This window comes from Lactuca serriola, chromosome 8 (assembly GCF_051521515.1).
Source record: "Lactuca serriola cultivar US96UC23 chromosome 8, Lser_US96UC23_V15, whole genome shotgun sequence".
NCBI lineage: Eukaryota > Viridiplantae > Streptophyta > Magnoliopsida > Asterales > Asteraceae > Lactuca > Lactuca serriola.
This window is the reverse complement of record NC_136415.1, coordinates 83,915,450-83,933,834: the sequence shown is the minus strand read 5'-3', so window position 1 is coordinate 83,933,834 and position 18,385 is coordinate 83,915,450. Positions and strand designations below refer to the sequence as shown.

Sequence of the window (18,385 nt, the reverse complement as noted above, 5' to 3'; positions counted from 1 at the left end):
TATGGCTGCTTCGCAGTCTTACATGACTTCTGCAACCGCATATTATCCTAGTGAATACTACGGATGCTCTACAGTGTTACATCACTTCCACAACCGCTTACTAACCTATTGGATGCTACGGCTGCTCCACAATCTTACATCACTTCCACAACCACTTACTAACCTAGTTAATGCTATGACTACTCCTTTGCTTCCCACTGACCAAGGAACATATTCATTGTTTAAACCCTGAACCCTTTCGCAACCAAAACTGGCTCTCTAGTTGTCTTAGGATGATACCATGCTAATTGGCATTCCTAATTAATCCTTAATCAAACAATATCTTATCCGCACCACCTGATTAGCCATCTAAGGCCTAGTTGGCCTAAAGGTAGCTTGCTCTACACTCACATCCTGACTTTTCTTGGATTCTTCCCGACTAAAAGTAACTCTGGAGCTCCCTTAAGATATACCTATCCAAATTCTTGACATGGGTACAACTTCTAAAATGGATCGCACTTGGAACTATCCCCGTTGGTCTCCAAGTGACCATCCCTCACTTGGATTCATTTATTCTCTGATAACCTCATAATCAGTGGATTACCGAGCCAAACCACAATCTTCCTACCCAACCACCCTCACACAGAGCTTGTTGGACTAAAATCCCATGACCAAACGATATCGGGAGACTACACTCCAATCCAGACGAAGCACTATACTACTCTTGACAAAAGGTTGTCGTATCCAAAGTACCTTCCCTTGACACAATTCTACATCCTTATGAAATCCTAACTGATGACAAAGAGCCCGTAGACCTACAATTAGAGCAGATACATAACCACTTCAATGCCTAGTTACTACTGAATCAAACCCGAGTCTGTTATAGACAATAATCCCACAATCTAACAATTAAGGGAAAACATACCTAGAATCCAAGATATACCATGGACAGAACTTAACGAGTTGTCATGTCCACTAACCTCCAACTTATACAACCTGAAACCTTGAAGCATCCCAACTATCGATGATGAACGAGAAACATCCAACGATCGATAATGCACTGACAACAACCTTGTAATCAAATTTTCTGGTGAACTAAGCCAATGCGGAACTACACATACCAACTCTGAAGTTGGTTGACAGGTCAACCACTACTTATCTTAGAATATAGGTAGCAATCTATACATCAAGCTGAGAAATCCTCTAACCACTGTTACTTGACCTGAGTGATCTAACCACCTCTTGATCGGTTCATCTTCATCCCCGAACGGGACCACTGACTACAAAGAGCTTTTTGACCAACAACTTCTTGCCATGAAGACAACTCATGTATTTCTGAGCACATACATCTGATGGAAACTTGCTCTGCACCCTCATCTCGAACCAAGGTCTCGCATACCCGAACCATCGATCCCTACAACCCATTTTTTTGAAACCATAAACCCGAATAGATCGATGATCTTCCAAGTAGCATACCCAGTTCTCCCCCACTTGGGGTTTAAACTATCACCAACGGATGTTGCAAACAAATCAAACTTCAAACCAACTAAACCAGATTCATAGCCTTTCTAACTCTAGGAATGTATGACACAACACACGATGATCTTTCAGATAAAGACCAAGCAAACTCAAAGAGATTTTGAATCTCAAATTGAGACCTCGGAAACTTCCCAATCATAACCGCTTCTATCAACAAGAATCCCATGTAGATGCACAAGCAATAACTTTTGTTAGTCCATTCATACCACTGATTCTCTATCCATGAACAAATGGACTACCACACACTTCGCCTATGAATCCCTAGCCATCACTTTATTGCGAAAAAATCAATCATGGAAATAAGGGGCATCATCCTTGTAGTTGAGATACAACATAGACAACGAAAGTTGTCGTTCCTAATTCACTTCTCCTGATCACCTGGAACAACCTACTGGAATACGCTCCAACTTAACTCAAGAAGGCATACCCTTGTCGTAAATACTGCAACCATCTAGTCCCCCACTAGGTCTACCTTCCAAACTATAAAATATTTGTAACATCCCAAAAATACAGATACAATTTTGTTTTTAAATTCATTCAGTTCATAAGAAACTGATATCAAAATAGTCGAAAGAGTATAATTGTAACATGTTATTAGAGTACAAATTCCCAAAATCACTAAGTGTAGAAAGAGATAGAGTGATGCGCTACGATCAAGTTGGTCCCTTCCCCTTCGAACTGGAAGTACCTGAAACATAAACTAAAAACTATAAGCACAAAGCTTAGTAGGTTCCTCCCAAAATACCACATACTAAACAAACATACTGTCAAGCATAACTGGGTGCTTGCATACCCATTCGATCTATTTTAACCGGATACTGCCAAATAGATCTGGGTGCTTGCCTACCCCTTCGGTCCATTTCAAACGGATACTATCAAGCATCTTTGGGTGCTTGCAATCTCCTTCGGTCTATTTCAACTGGATATCGGGTCTATTTCACCCCTACTACTACAACATAATGTCATAACAGAAATCACAAAGTCATCAAGCAAATATAGGCAGAACTGACAATTGTCACAAAGATAATCATCACACTACAACATAAACTAGTAGGCCGACATTGGTGTGTTCGACCCACAAATACTGCGAAGGAAGACTCACCTCAGACTGTGGGTATCAAGTCTCACTCTACGGATGACTCGCGAACTCCTCTCCCTAACGCACAAGCATACAACCCTAAATATAAATTAGGTCACATTCTAACCCGAAAGTCCAAAACCCTAATTCTTGACTTAAGGCAAAAAGGGCTTCTTTACTTTGGCCTCAATGGGCCTCCCTCATCCCGAGGCCGAAATCCAATCAAAGTCCAAAAAGGGCATCCAAGCCCAACTATAAGGCCTCTAGGGCCCAATATAGCCTAAGAACCCCAAACATGGCCTTAGGCCCAAAAACGACCTGCCACAATCAGGTGGGCCCGAGGCCCAACTTAATCAAGTCCAAAGCCCAACACCAAAAGAGCCCATAAATTTTCTAGGCCCACTGACTGCATATGCGTGACATACTTGGCTTGTACGCCCAACATACGCTGGTGTTGACCAGGAGTCGGGATGCTAACCTAGTACGCACAACGTACACTGGAGTATGCATGGCGTACTGGTCTGCCAACCCAAACCCACTACCATGACTTAATCCATTAAGTCATAACGTCCAAAACTTAGATCCAAGTCCATAATAACATTTTAAGCCATAAAGTTGCAAACTTTATGCTTTTGCATGCAAAGATAGGGCTCAAATCATGAATTAAGTCCATAAGCACACTTGGATGGTTACTAACAATTGCAAGATTGAGACTAAACCATCAAGATCTGATTTTTATGACTCAAAACACTTCCAAGAGTCCAAAAGGACAACTCATATGGTCCGAAGTTGCTCATACTCCAAGAATCCAAACTATGGGACCAAAAGATACCATTTTCTACCTTAAACCTAGATCTAAGCTTGCAATGAACAAGGTTCAAACTTTATACCTTCAATGGGTTAGAAATGGTGCCAAACTTCTGGATCTACAAGCTTATTCCTCGTCCTTGCTTCTTCCCAACCTTCCTTCTCCTTCAAAGTCACTAAGGAACACCACAAACACTCAAGAATGCTCATAAATGGACTCAAGGTGGCTTAGGGTTCGAAATTTGCATTACAAGAGCAATGGAGGCTTAAAAGGTAAGGGACTTGAGGGACTTAAGGTCCTTAGATAGGGTGCAAACCATAAAAATTAGGGTTTGCCCCTGACTTGGTTACACCTAACGTATGCATGGGTACGCACAACGTATGCTAAGGATCCCCCGTTGGCGCGCATGCAGTAAGTACACCATACGTACATAATGTACACCCAACATACTCATCATCCTTCACCACCTTAACTTGAATTGAAAATAGACCAAGTCAACAATTTCATACCTAGCGACTCGGGTGCTATAGTATTATGCTTGTTCTCTCTTCCCTCCAACACGGAAAACTATAAGAACTGAATCTTTGTCATAGAAAATGACATCATAAGCCATCGTTCGGTCACTTGACCTCAGGCTACAATCCTCAGTATGCTCATCACAACAATGGGGTGTGCCGATTGGAGGAGTTCCTATAACGCCCAGGTTTCAAGGCTAAGCATATTTGTCAATGTAATAGTCTAGGTCAACTCTTGTAACTCTTTTTGAAGTAATAAAGATGAAATATTTGAGTATTATGTGAATTATATGTGTTTATTATTTAATTATAAATGTATAATTAATAAAGAATAAAAAATGAGCGTCAAAAATTAAAGTGTGAGATAATCCTGATATCTCTACATAAAGTTGTAGAATATGTCTCAAGGTTTCCGTGCATATAAGGAACGCCGAAATTCGAGTTATAACGAAGAAGTTATGACCCGTCGAAGTTTCACGACAGAACCGACATGATACCGGGAAGCGTGAATAGTGAATTTACGATAGAGCGAGATTTAGCCTTAGTGATCTAAACGAAAGTCGTAGAATATGTGAAACTAAGAACATCGATAAAAAGAACGCCCAAATTTGACTTCGTATGAAGAAGTTATGAGATTTTAAACAGACCAATCCTGTCCCGGCTTGTTAAAAATATAACTTTAAAAATAAAGTCAAAATTAGCCGACGGAGTCTAAACGAAAGTTGTAGAGTATGTCTTCACCTACGTGTGAATATAAAGAACGTCAAAAACGGAGTTCGTATGAACGAGTTACAAATTATAATAGCATATTTACGTATTAAAATAAAGTATAAATCATGTATACGTACACATATATATACATATGTATATATCATTAGAAAGGTATCGACGATGCGGTCATTATAAGACTAATGTTGAGTTCTTTCGACATTAGTTTAGTACAAATATCATTAAATCCATTTATAATAGTATTATAGAGGGGTGTTTAGTTGTTTATATAACTAAAAGGTCATTAAGTAATTATGGAGGGTAGTTTTTGAAAATTCAATTAGTATAAATAAGAGCCTTGGGCTCTCATATTTCTTGCACCATTCTCTTGATTCAAGAGTCTTTCTCTCCTTATCCCCCGAGCATTTCGGTCCCTCGTGATTCGACTTCTCTTTCTGTAGCTTAGTATAGTAAGGTGAGCGCTGAAGCGCTGCACGAATCTTTCTTAGAAAGATTCAGCGACGAAGTTCTGCCCCTGCAGAGCCCGACTCCTAGCTAAAACCCCCTTGTAAGTAAGTTATGCTTACCTTATTTTAATATAGCTTATATTTAAAATTAGTATTGTTATTATGAACTTATAATAAATATTTGAGCTATTATTATAACTTATATAAGTGTCGTTATAATATTTTTTTTAACTACTCGCGGTACAGGGAATCTGGTTTAAAGGGCCGCATAGGGTTGTTGGATTTCAGAAGTGCTATATGCCAAAATGGTCCTGCCCTCCGGTGTTTTATGTCTGGCCCCTGTCTGTACATAGTGGTTGGAAAATATTGTTTAACGCTTATATAATAATAATAATACTAAGACTAATAGTTGGTCGCGGTAAATATTAGACTAAAATTTAGCGATAATAATGCTAGGTTTCGTCGAAGGAAAATAGAATCGTTAGAAGCAAGCGCTGCCCGATTTTGGAATCATCACCTTAACAAGTGAGTGCATAGTTACTTTCAACTTACACATAGATATGAAGTATTTTATATAAATTACGTGCTATGTGTGCATATTATCTGAATACTTGCTATCTATGCTAGATGAACGTTGTTATACATGTTTTCAATGATTTAAACTGTATATGTATTTTATATCTACGAAAATGTTGGGGTAAAACATGGGTAGATGCAATAGGTGATGTGTGATAAAATGATGAGAGGCCTCGATGTTGATGTTGTTGATTCTGTCATCTAGCGGAGTATGGATGACGACCACGGACTCTTCTAGACAGTCCAGTGGAACACTAGCAGGCTCGCAACCTGTAGGTGTTTGTGAACGATATGTTCATCGGTGTACTCCATCCCCCACATGGTTGCCTTTAGGACATTTATTGTTGAGGAATCCCCTTAGCAGTAGTGTCCGTCCCGATGATGATCCTTAGGCTAGGTCCCTTATGATAGGTGTTTAGGGACGTAAAGTGAGGATAACGGGAATGGGTAATCGGGTTATTGTTGATCGATGAAATTAATAAACTTATTTATTGTGGGTTGAAAACCCTATGTGCTCACTAGGCTCCCAAGCCTGACCCACTCAGTTTTATGTATTACAGGTAGTGGCGCATGAGCATAGGTGTGATGTTTTGGACGAGGGATTACGGATATAGGCCTGTAGATATGAAATAATGTAGTAAGACTTATATTGTACTATTTATGCTTTTGATCTGTACGAACATGACATCCCGAGTCTTTTAATGAAATACATTTCTATGGAAATGCTTTTGATAAATCTTTATCATATTTTTGTTTTGGGACAAATTCCGCAACACTTTCATTTAAAATGTAACTCTGATTTTTAAACAAAGCATAAACAAACCGGTCTTTTCTGGCCGTGATTTTGGGGATGTCACAGTTCCCACCACCCATTTCAAAATCGGGTTGGTTATTATTTGGACAATACTCCAGGAGCGGTGCATTACCAAAATCAGGCGTTAGATGGTATTTATTTGCATTTTCACATTGAATGCCCGCCACTTATGCCACCGCAAGCTCACTACATACCAACATGGATGAGATTTGGGCTCCCAGGAACTTTAGGGTTGGATCGAGTGGAGCACGAGGAGATGAAGATGACAGCTAAATGACTTATTATCCTTTATAATTTTATTTACATTGTCATGCAAAATAAATTACATAAAATGTATGTTAAAATCAGAATTTCTGATTGAAACTTTATATATGAAATGTTCCTCCTAAATCCTATGCTTGAAAATCAGAAGAAAGAAAATAAGATGAAATAGATGAAGGTTCACGTCTGGTACTCTCCAATCAGAAAAAACAAATCAGAAAAAAAAGGATGAGATGGTTACCTATGGGCTATGGGGCGGAGCTGGTGGCTGCAGTAGCGCTCTAACGGGTGGAGGTTGGCCAACTACAAAGTATGGAGTTTGATGCGGAGGTGATGGTGTCTGATGAAGAGCGCCGGAGAGAAGAAAGAAAGAGACGAGGTTTGGGGCATAATTGTCTTTCCGACCAATTCAGCCAGAAAAGATATGATTTTGAGGCTTTATGGTAAAGACACGTCTTACCAAAAAAATATCTATTTTTTATGAAAATCAAACAGTCTTTCCGGTCCATTCAGTTAGAAAGATCTATTTGGACTTGAAAAAATGTCTATGAAACAAAGCCTAACTCTTTTTATTGTAGTGATCATTTTATGTTAAATTATAAATAAATATTTCATTGTTTTTTTTTTCTTTTTTTGGAAACGGAAATATTTCATTCTTTATTAACTATACAATTATACATTATATCTTTCACATAGATATCATATATATTTATACATAACTTAACAATATATTTTTAATTTAATTTTAGATTATTTTCACAAATGACATCTTAGATTTGTTTATGTATTTCGGCTTATTTATCCATAATAAATAATAAATCTGAAAATTCATTTCATAATTTCATAATTTATTCTTTTATGCGTTTTAACCAGCATGTCAAATATAACAATAAAAAAATATTTCTATGTATATATTTTTATCTTATATTAAAATATAAATATTAAATAAACTATTTAAAGAGTTCTATTAATTTACATGTTAGTGCAAAATAATTAAGTTTTTCGAGGTAACCCGAAAACAGTCTCCCCGATCTCTCTCGTAAATGTTGCCAGTCTTCGTTTTGTTGAACTCTCGGATAATCGAGTGTCATCCTTCAACTTGGAGTCAAAATTCTTAAAATAGTCGAGGAAACAAGAGAAACACCCCCTACGCTTACCCCCCCCCCCCCCCCCCCCCAAATCACCTCTCTTGCACTTTATTCTCTTCAAATTCGATTCCTTCTTATACCCGGAACAAGTTTTATAGCAGTGAAGAACACCACCTCACTGTGACACGCACGCACACAAACACACACTCTTCTCTCTCTACATTCTCATGTTCAGTCAATCTCTTTCTCTATATATGTATAATTGTATATGTATATCTATTGATATATTCTTGAATTTGCCCCTTTGTTTCTTTGCCTTTCTTCACGCTATGTTTCTTGTGTACGCAACAACTGCTCAGAAACTATCACATTCTTCTCTTTCATCCAAATTTTCACAGGAAAGGTTCAATTGTTAGGACTTAATTCGTTTGAACCCAACATTGGAATCGTAAGTAAGCCCTTAATTTTCTTGTAAGTTGTATTGTGGGTATTTATGTATATCAAGTTTTGGAACAATGAGAGAAGAAAACTGCAACAAAAACAAGGTTTGTTTGACCAAAATGTAGACACTTTTTGACTTCGGTTTTGTTTTCTTGAATTGATTAAAAAATTTGACTTTATGTTTGATGGTGATTAATGGTGCAGATTTCATGGCCAAAAACACTCAAGAAATGGTTTACATTCAAGAACAAAGCCGAAGACTTCCATGCAGATGAGTTCAACCATCGAGGTGATTTCTTGATTTCTTCATGGGTTGTATCTATTTTAGGGTTCTAAATAATTTGGGAATTTTTTGTTTTACTCTTTGAATTGTCTTTTGGAAACATGACTTGACTTGCTGTTGCTTTATTTCTGGATCAATCAACCAATATTTTTGTAAAACCTTTCTCTTTGCAGCTCAAGATCTGTTCTTGTTTCCTTGTTTCTGTATGATCTTTTATGAGTTTTTGGTGTTGTTTATTTAATTCTAATTCCATTTCTAGAGGGGGTGGCCCACAACATATTTGTTGGATTATGTGTGGTCTTGAATCTTGAAACAATGCAGTGGAAATTATACAGCTTTTAACAACTTACCCTTTTTCAGATTATGATTTCTATGATAAGGAAGTGTGCATCATCAACAAAAACAGAAGAAGAGGTGCATTTTCAGACTTTAGGACCACATTCTAACTTAGACCCCACTTTTTTTATTTTTTATTTTTATTTTAAGTGGTCGGAAAAAAAAATATTTTTTTACCTTTCTTTTGTTTCACTTTTTTATGCCATCTTCATCTGTCACATATCTCTCACACCATTTGTGCTATTGAACAGAGAGATCAAGCAAGAAGTATGCTCCCCAAGTGAGAGATGTCAATGATTATAGGTCTGTTTCAATAGTGACATGAATTCACTCTTTATTCCAATCTGTTTTCTCTTTCCGATTTAAGATTCTTTATGTTTTATTTATTGGGTTCTTTTTTTAAATTTCAACAGGATCTTTGTAGCTACATGGAATGTGGCTGGAAAATCACCAACAAGTTCTGTAAATCTTGAAGATTGGTTGCATACTTCACCTCCTGCTGACATTTACGTTCTTGGGTGAGTTAATAATAGTATATCAATTATCAAATCTTGATCTTATCAATCATGTTAAATTTGACACCTTTTTCAAAAAAAAACACAGGTTTCAAGAAATTGTCCCTCTAAATGCCGGAAATGTCCTTGGAACAGAAGACAACGGACCCGCTAAAAAGTGGGTAGCCCTCATTCGAAGAACACTAAACAGTCTTCCAGGAACAAGTTCAGAATTAAATTCAGATTTTGAAGGATCAAAAACAGAAAAGAATCCATCTTTCTTAAATGGACCTTCAAGTTGTAGCATGAGGATAATGAAGAGTGAAATGGGTAACCCACAACCAAGGCTCACCCGTGGATACAGTGTCAATGGTTATGACCCGAATCTTGGATCTTTAGATGATGACAATGATCCAGATAGCATACACTCACACCTACCGTATTGTGGTGGGAACTCTAGCTACTACTGTTTGGTTGCAAGTAAGCAAATGGTGGGAATATATCTTACAGTTTGGGTAAAAAATGATCTTAGAGATGATGTGTGCAACATGAAAGTATCATGTGTTGGCAGAGGGTTAATGGGTTATCTTGGAAACAAGGTAAAAAATTTGTACTGTGTTTGGCGTGTATTAGACAGAGTGTCTAGGATTAGGAACAAACCAAAAGACATGAATGCCCTCCTCATCCTCACATAAAAATAGTCGAGTTTTGTCTTGTGTAACAAATCCAATAATTTGGAGAAAATTTTAATTTACATTACCAAAAAAATTTCAGGGTTCAATCTCAATTAGCATGTCATTGCACCAAACAAGCTTTTGCTTCATATGTAGTCACTTGACATCGGGTCAAAAGGAAGGGGATGAGCTGAGAAGAAATGCTGATGTCATCGAAATCCTGCGAAAAACATGGTTTCCAAGAGTTGAAGGAACAAAAGATGAGAAATCTCCTCAAACTATACTTGAGCACGAGTAAGCTTACTATTTGAAATTCAAATGACTTTAAGTTTTCGATGCTAAAGTTTTGTTTTCTTGAGTGCAGTCGAGTAATATGGCTTGGTGACTTAAATTACCGGATTGCCCTTTCTTGCCGATCTGCGAAGGCTCTTGTTGAGGCGCGTAACTGGAGGGCATTGTTGGAAAATGACCAGGTAAGCCTCAGTTATATGGTACTTCATGTGTTATGCATGTGTATCTTTAATGACGCCTTCATGAAATGATCGATTTGTTTCTTTTTGTTTATAGCTTCGAATTGAGCAAAGGAGTGGACGTGTATTTGGTGGATGGAATGAAGGGAGGATAGATTTCCCTCCAACTTATAAGTATTCAAATAATTCGGATAGATATGCATGTGATGATATACACCCTAAAGAAAAGAGAAGAACTCCCGCATGGTAAATCCTCTTTTTGGGCTTTTTGTTAAACTCATATAAATGTGTAGACAATACAAGGATACTTTTGCCCCCATAAAAATTTGAAAAAAAAAAAAGAAAAAGAATTGGTAAACTATCCGTGCAAATTATTTATGCATCAAAAATACAAGAATCTTTCAGTCACTTTGCAAGAAGAAATGATTTTGGATAAAAAGTATAAGGAGTACAATGTTACTTTTCTATTTACATATTCTTGAAAATGATGATTATTTTGTAACATAATGATTAATGCTTTAAAGGCGATCTTTCTTTTGTGGAATCATGAATCCTATTGACAAGGGAATTTTTTTTTATGAAGGTGTGATCGGATCTTGTGGTATGGTAGAGGACTTCATCAAATATCTTATGTTCGTGGGGAGTCTAGATTTTCAGATCATAGACCCGTGTGTAGTATATTTATAGCAGAAGTTGAATCTATCAACCGTTGCAAATTCAAGAAAACCACAAGTTGTTCTTCCCGTATTGAGGTCGAAGAGCTACTACCATATCTACATGGATACTGACAGTGACAGTGACAGTGACAGTGACAGTACTGCGTTTGACGTGCATTGGACTGGGAACAAAATTGTAACTTTTTTGCCCCTACCGGCTCTGAATCTCTCTTCTGTGCAAAAGACATGAATGCCCCCACAGATTTGCAGTTATTTTTTCAAGAACACAACACAAAAACAAATATAAGTAAAGGAATTAAGTCTGATGCATTGGCTGAGAGCATGAAGGTGGCTTGGTTATGTGGGCAAACTTTCGTTCTTATTTGTGGATATGATAGATTTTTGACATATTTACCTTGGTAAATTGATAGAGGAAAGGATATGAGTCTCTTGGATGTAACTTTACATGGGTAATAAAGTCATTTTGTATGATAAGAGGTCTACGTTTTGTTGAAGATGCTGTTGGGTTTTTGATGGATTCTTTTGTACAGAAAAGTGGAATTCTTATTGCAGAAGTAAAGGGCTGAGGGCTTACATTTTTTGCTCCAAATATTTATACAATATACTTTTGAAAATTGTACTGTTAAAAAGTTAAAGATTGACAGTTGTGTATTTTAACGTGATATAAATTCTTAAGATCAATTCGTATTAGGTTTGGATTTATTTTATCATGAATTATATATTAAAGGTTATATAGGGAAATAAAGAAATATTTTACTTTTGACAAAGTCAATTTAAATGTTATATGTTGAGAAATGGGGACTACAAGAATCGCTGAAAAGGCTGTGAAACGGAAATCAAAAAACATAAAGTGATTGCTATATTCTCTATTTTTTTAAAATAACTTTTATATATTAAACAAATATAGTGGATTTAAAATAACTTTTATATGTTAAACAAATATATTCTCTATATTTTATATGTTAAACAAATATATTCTCTATATTCTCTATTTTCTGAAAATAAATTTTATGTTTATAAATGATTTGTTAATAATAATATCCACTAATTCCATACTAATTTTCAAAAAAGTCACAATATTTTGGTTATCGGCTAATTTTCAGAAAAGTCCTAATATTTTGAGAAAACTAACGAAAAAAGACAGAATACCGACTAAATCTACGAAACCAGCCAAAAAGGGTTTTTACGAAGTTTTAGCCGGTATTATATGTTTTTCTGTAAACAAAAAATAGTTCGGGACTTTTTCATAAATTAGACTAAAATTTTAGGACTTTTTTGGAGATTTCCCTTGTTTATTTGCAATAAATTATCTCTATCTTTATATCTATTAAAAAAAAACCTTGATGATATCACATTCAACAATTAGGGTTATTCATTGTGTTTTCTTGATTAATTTCAACCATTGGATCATTTTGACGATTTCATCATAAAATAAAATAAAATTAATATTAACGAAATTAAGTTGACTATGTTTGGAAAGTTGAAAACTTATTAATGGTGATTGAAAATTTTTAATTGGAATGTATTGAAGTGAAATAAATATCAACATAATTGTCAAAACATAAATATGGTTCCTTCATTTTTAAAATCAAGTAATTTGTATACACCTTTTATAATTATAGAATTTGAAATCAAATAATTCAAAATAGTATGATATGAATTAAAGTATTAATTTCTTCATATCATTTCCAAAATCGTTGTTCAAAATTATATATAAGTATAATCTCATTAAGTTGTTATCACAATTTCGTGAAATCTGGACTTTGCATCATCACGTTTGAATACCAACTTCATAAAGTTATAAATTTTTTTTATTTACTGATTAATTTCTTACATTTGATTATAGTTTGTGTTCAGTATATGTATCTTGGGTTGTTCACTATTTGGATAAAACCGAATACTCCAATTGGACAATTTGGATTAGACTATTTGGTTCGGATATTCGGATTTTTAGATTAGTTTTCAACAAAACCGAATTATTATTTTGGATTTTGGATTAGTTTTAGTTTATAAAATAAGAATCGAATAGTCCAAAAAACCGAGTAACAATTTTTTATGTATTTATTTTCAATATATCTATAATTATTTATTAATTTCATAACTTTTTTAAATAAGTTCAAAAAATTTTACCTACTAAAAGAATTAATATGTATTTTCTCTCAAAAGTTTTTTTTATTTATTAAATAATAAACTATAATATGCCTTCTTAGTGGTCGTTTATAAATTTTAAATCACAAGTAAATAATTTGTTTTTGCTTCTTCTGTAAAACTAGATCATATTATAATTCTGTCATTTTAAAATGTTATGATTTTTGAAAAACAAATTATAAAAACCGATCCAACCGAATTGTAATTGGATCGGATCAGATCGGATTTGAATTTAGTTTGGACTATTTTGATCCATATTTTAAAAACCGAAATCATTTTGGATTTACTTAATTGGATCGGATTGAACCGATCAATCGAAAAGAACACCCCTATATGTATCAATGGCTTATTAGTGGGTTTTTGATAAACATATTTTCTATTCTCTCTCTCTCACACACACACACACACATACACTCACACACTTTGTGTGTGTGTGCTTGGATTGGATCTATGTTTGGATTGGATGAAGTAAATTTCAGTTTAATTAGTTATGTGTTAATTGGATTGGATTATGTGTTTGAATTTCATTAAAAAAATAAATAAAGAAAAGAAAAAATGGAATACCTTCGCGAAGGGTTTAGTGTATATATATATTAAAAGAGAAACTTGATGACATCATCTTCAACAATCAAAGTCATTCATTGTGTTTCATTGATTAATTTCAACCATTGGATCATTTTGATGATGTCAGCATAAAATAAAATAAAATTAATATTAACTAAATTAAGTTGACTGCGTTTGGAAAGTTGAAAACTTATTAATGGTGACTAAATTTTTTAATTGGAATGTATTGAAGTGAAATAAATGTCAACATAATTGTCAAAACATAAATATGGTTCATTCCTTTTTAAAATATAGTAATTTATATATACCTTTCATAATTATAGAATTTGAAATTAAAGAATTCAAAATAGTATGATATGAATCAAAATATTAATTTCTTCATATCCTTTCCAAAATCGTTGTTCAAAATTATGTATAAGTATAATCTTACTAAGTTGTTATCATAATTACGTGAAAATCTGGACTTTGTAGCATCACGTTCGAATACCGACTTCATAAGGTTAGCGATTTTTTTATTTACTGATTAATTTCTTACATTTGATTATAATTTATATGTTCAGTATATATATCAATGACTTATTAGTGGGTTTTTGATAAATAGATTTTCTATTATCTCTCTCTCTCTCTCTCTCTCTCTCTTTGTGTGTGTGTGTGTGTGTGTGTGTTTGGATTGGATTCTATGTTTGAATTGGATAAAGTAAATTCAGTTTAATTAGTTCTATGTGAATTAGATTGGATTATGTATTTGGATTGGATGAAAAATAAATAAAGAAAAGTAAAAATGGAGTACCTTCCCGAAGGTTTAATGTCTATATATATTAAAAGAGAAACTTGATGATATCACCTTCAACAATCTGGGTCATTCATTGTGTTTCATTGATTAATTTCAACCACTGGATCATTTTGAAGATGTCATCATAAAATAAAATAAAACTAATATTAACTAAATTAAGTTGACTGCGTTTGGAAAGTTGATAACTTATTAATGGCGACTGAAAATTTTAATTGGAATATATTGAAATGAAATAAATGTCAACATAACTGTTAAAACATAAATATGGTTCATTCCTTTTTAAAATCAAGTATTTTGTATATACCTTTCATAATTATAGAATTTGAAATCAAAGAATTCAAAATAGTATGATATTAATCACAATATTAATTTCTTCATATCATTTCCAAAACCGTTGTTCAAAATTATGTATAAGTATAATCACATTAAGTTGTTATTACAATTTCGTGAAATCTGGACTTTGCACCATCACGTTCGAATACCAGCTTCATAAGGTTAGCAATTTTTTTGATTTAATGATTAATTTCTTACATCTGATTATAGTTTATGTGTTTAGTATATGTATCAATGGCTTATTAGTAGGTTTTTGATAAACAAATTTTCTATTCTCTCTCTCTCTATGTATATATATATATATATATATATATATATATATATGTGTGTGTGTGTGTGTGTGTGTTTGGATTGGATTCTATGTTTGGATTGGATGAAGTTAAGTTCAGTTAATTTAGTTATGTGTTAATTGGATAGGATCATGTGTTTCGATTGGATGAAAAAATAAATAAAGAAAAGTAAAAATTGAGTACCTTCCTGAATGGTTTAGTGTCTACATATATTAAAAGAGAAACTTGATCAAGGCCATTCATTGTGTTTCATTGATTAATTTCATCAATTAGATCATTTTGATAATGTCATCATAAAATAAAGTCAAATTAAAATTAACTAAATTAAGTTGATTGTGTTTGGAAAGTTGAAAAACTATTAACAGTGACTGAAATATTTAGTTGGAATATATTAAAGTGAAATAAATGTCAATATAATTGTCAAAACATAAATATGGTCCATTTCTTTTTAAAATCAAGTAATTTGTATATACCTTTCATAATTATATAATTTGAAATTAAAGAATTCAAAATAGTATGATATGAATCACAATATTAATTTCTTCATATCCTTTCCAAAATCGTTGTTCAAAATTATGTATAAGTATAATCGCACTAAGTGTTATCACAATTTCGTGAAATTTGGACTTTGCACCATCACGTTCGAATACCAGCTTCATAAGGTTAGCAATTTTTTTTTGTAACGACCCAAATTTTTTTGTTTAAATAATACTAAAGATATCAACCATTTATGATATATCATGAAATCGTACGTCATAAATCCCAAAAAGTTATAATGGATGTGTCATGACAAAAGAACTGTATCAACATAACATGGTATCTGAAATAACCTCCCAGGACAAAAGCTGAAACTGTGGTGTGTGCATTGCTATCATCCCGAGCTCTTCCCTTTGCTTCCGGAAGTACCTGAAACCAAAACTGAAACTGTAAGAACAAAGCTTAGTGAGCTCCCCTAAAGTACCACATACCATACAATAACATGTAAAGCACATATTGGGCCTTGCCCACTGCATCGGACCGAAGTCCGAAAACTGCATCGGACCTTGCCCTCTGCATTGGATCGAAGCCCGGAAACTGCATCGGACCGAAGTTCGGAACTAACTAGGACCTTGTCCCCTGCATCAGACCGAAGTCCGGAACTAACTGCATCAGACCGGAGTTCGGAACTGACTGGGACCTTGTCCCCTGCATCGGACTAAAGTCCGGAAACTGCATCGGACCGAAGTCCGGAACTAACTGAACATAACATAGCATAGACATATCAACTAGCATGAACACATATACTGCATATTGCATCGGACCAGGGTCCGGAACACATAACACAAAACATGCTTGAATCACAAAGACATCAAGCAATCTAACTACTGTATCAGACCGAGGTCCAGAACTACTGCTAACTAAATGGGTCGGCATTGTGGTCGTAGACCCGTTCCTACTGGAAGGAGACTCACCTCGTAATGCTGGCTGCTGAGATGCTAACTCTAAAAGTGGCTGACTGCTGCTCCGGAACTGTCCGGCTACAAATCCCAAAAACACCAGATCAGGTAGTCATAAATGCCCTCAGGGTAAAATGAATGTTTTACCCCTGGTCAAAGTCAACTCCCTGGTCAAGGTCAACTCCCTGGTCAAAGTTAACTTCCAGTTGACCGGACTCGCCGAGTCAGGGCGCAGACTCGCCGAGTCCCTCCATTACTAACTCTGACTTTAACTCACCGAGTCCCCTTTCCTACTCACCGATTCACCCTGAACTCACTAACGAAGAAAGACGGGGGACTCGCAACTCAACTCGTCGAGTCCGAAGAACAACTCGCCAAGTCCTAGCATGCAAATATCATACAATCGATCCCAATCCTTTCCAGAGCATCTAACTCGTAGATCTAAGCTCCTGGGACCATCTGAACACGTAAAGTTGCTAACTTTACGTGTAACTAAAAAGGAATGAAGCTCTTTCACTCAAACTCTACTTTAATTGGGAAAACTCATCCGACTCGCCGAGTTGTATGCACAACTCGTCGAGTTTAAGGCAATCTTCATCGGACTCGCCGAGTTTCTCATCCAACTCGTCGAGTCCACGACTATCTTCATATGACTCACCGAGTCAACCTTGCGACTTGCCGAGTCCATTCAGTCCTTTTTCCATACAGACCTGATTTGAGTCATGCAGCGACTCTAAATCACATATCTAAGCTTCTAGGGCATGCTTATCACGTAAAGTTGCAAACTTTACGTGCATGCATGGCTTTAAAGGCTTCAAATGCCAAATCTAGGCTCTTAATGAGGTTCTAAACTCAAGAGGGACCTCAATCACGACCACAACTGAAACTTTACACTTCTAGAATGCGATGAGGGTCCATATCTAAAGTATAACCCGATCATAAGGCTTTATCACAAAGGATTTGGGGTTTTTGGGCTTAAAAGCAACAATTTGGGGACAAACAAGATCTACTAGATCAATAAGCAAGATGGAGACTTTATTACCAGAAAAGATGACCACAAGTGAGTGTGTTCTGGATCTACTTCCTCTTCCTTGAACTCTTCAACCTTCTCTTTCTTCTACTTGCTCAAAAAGTTCCTTCACAAGGTAACAATCACTCACACACTCTTTAAGGGAGATAGGGTTCGGTAAAGGATGCTCTGAGGGTGATGGAGGCGAGGTTGGGGGCGTATAAGTGTGTTTAAATAGGGTGCAAACCCTTAAAATTAGGGCTTCATCCAGACAGGCGAACTCGCCGAGTCCCAGCGTATGGACTCGTCGAGTAGCCAGCTTAAACCGCGTGATCATCCCGTCTTTACTCGATGAGTCGGGCTACAGAATCGTTGAGTGCCCCTTAAGAAATGAAAATACTTTATTTAAATCACATACCAGAAATGAGGCGTTACATTTTTTTATTTACTGATTAATTTCTTTCATCTGATTATAGTTTATGTGTTCAGTATACGTATCAATGACTTATTAGTGGATTTTTGATAAACGGGTTTTCTATTATAGTTTGTGTGTGTGTGCCTGCGTTTAGATTCGCTTCTATGATTGGCGTAGATGAAGTAAAAT

General features: G+C 35.3%; 1 protein-coding gene across 1 annotated transcript; it reads left to right on the top strand.

The window, feature by feature from the left end:
* The first annotated feature begins 7,929 nt into the window (after nucleotides 1-7,929).
* On the top strand, nucleotides 7,930-11,797 carry LOC145069858 (type IV inositol polyphosphate 5-phosphatase 7-like). Its single transcript, XM_079016804.1, has 10 exons — nucleotides 7,930-8,378; nucleotides 8,479-8,563; nucleotides 8,918-8,971; nucleotides 9,145-9,196; nucleotides 9,307-9,411; nucleotides 9,497-9,986; nucleotides 10,162-10,355; nucleotides 10,426-10,534; nucleotides 10,629-10,777; nucleotides 11,115-11,797. Exons 1-10 carry the CDS (start codon nucleotides 8,349-8,351, stop codon nucleotides 11,317-11,319), a joined length of 1,473 nt encoding a protein of 490 aa, XP_078872930.1. The 5' UTR covers nucleotides 7,930-8,348; the 3' UTR covers nucleotides 11,320-11,797.
* The last annotated feature ends 6,588 nt before the right edge of the window (nucleotides 11,798-18,385 follow it).

Excerpts from the sequence above, each read along its gene's own strand:
- LOC145069858 (XM_079016804.1), top strand. The coding sequence starts at position 8,349 with ATGAGAGAAGAAAACTGCAACAAAAACAAG. Across the intron at positions 9,197-9,306 it reads AGAGATGTCAATGATTATAG|GATCTTTGTAGCTACATGGA; the intron begins GTCTGTTTCAAT and ends AAATTTCAACAG. Across the intron at positions 10,535-10,628 it reads CATTGTTGGAAAATGACCAG|CTTCGAATTGAGCAAAGGAG; the intron begins GTAAGCCTCAGT and ends TTTTGTTTATAG.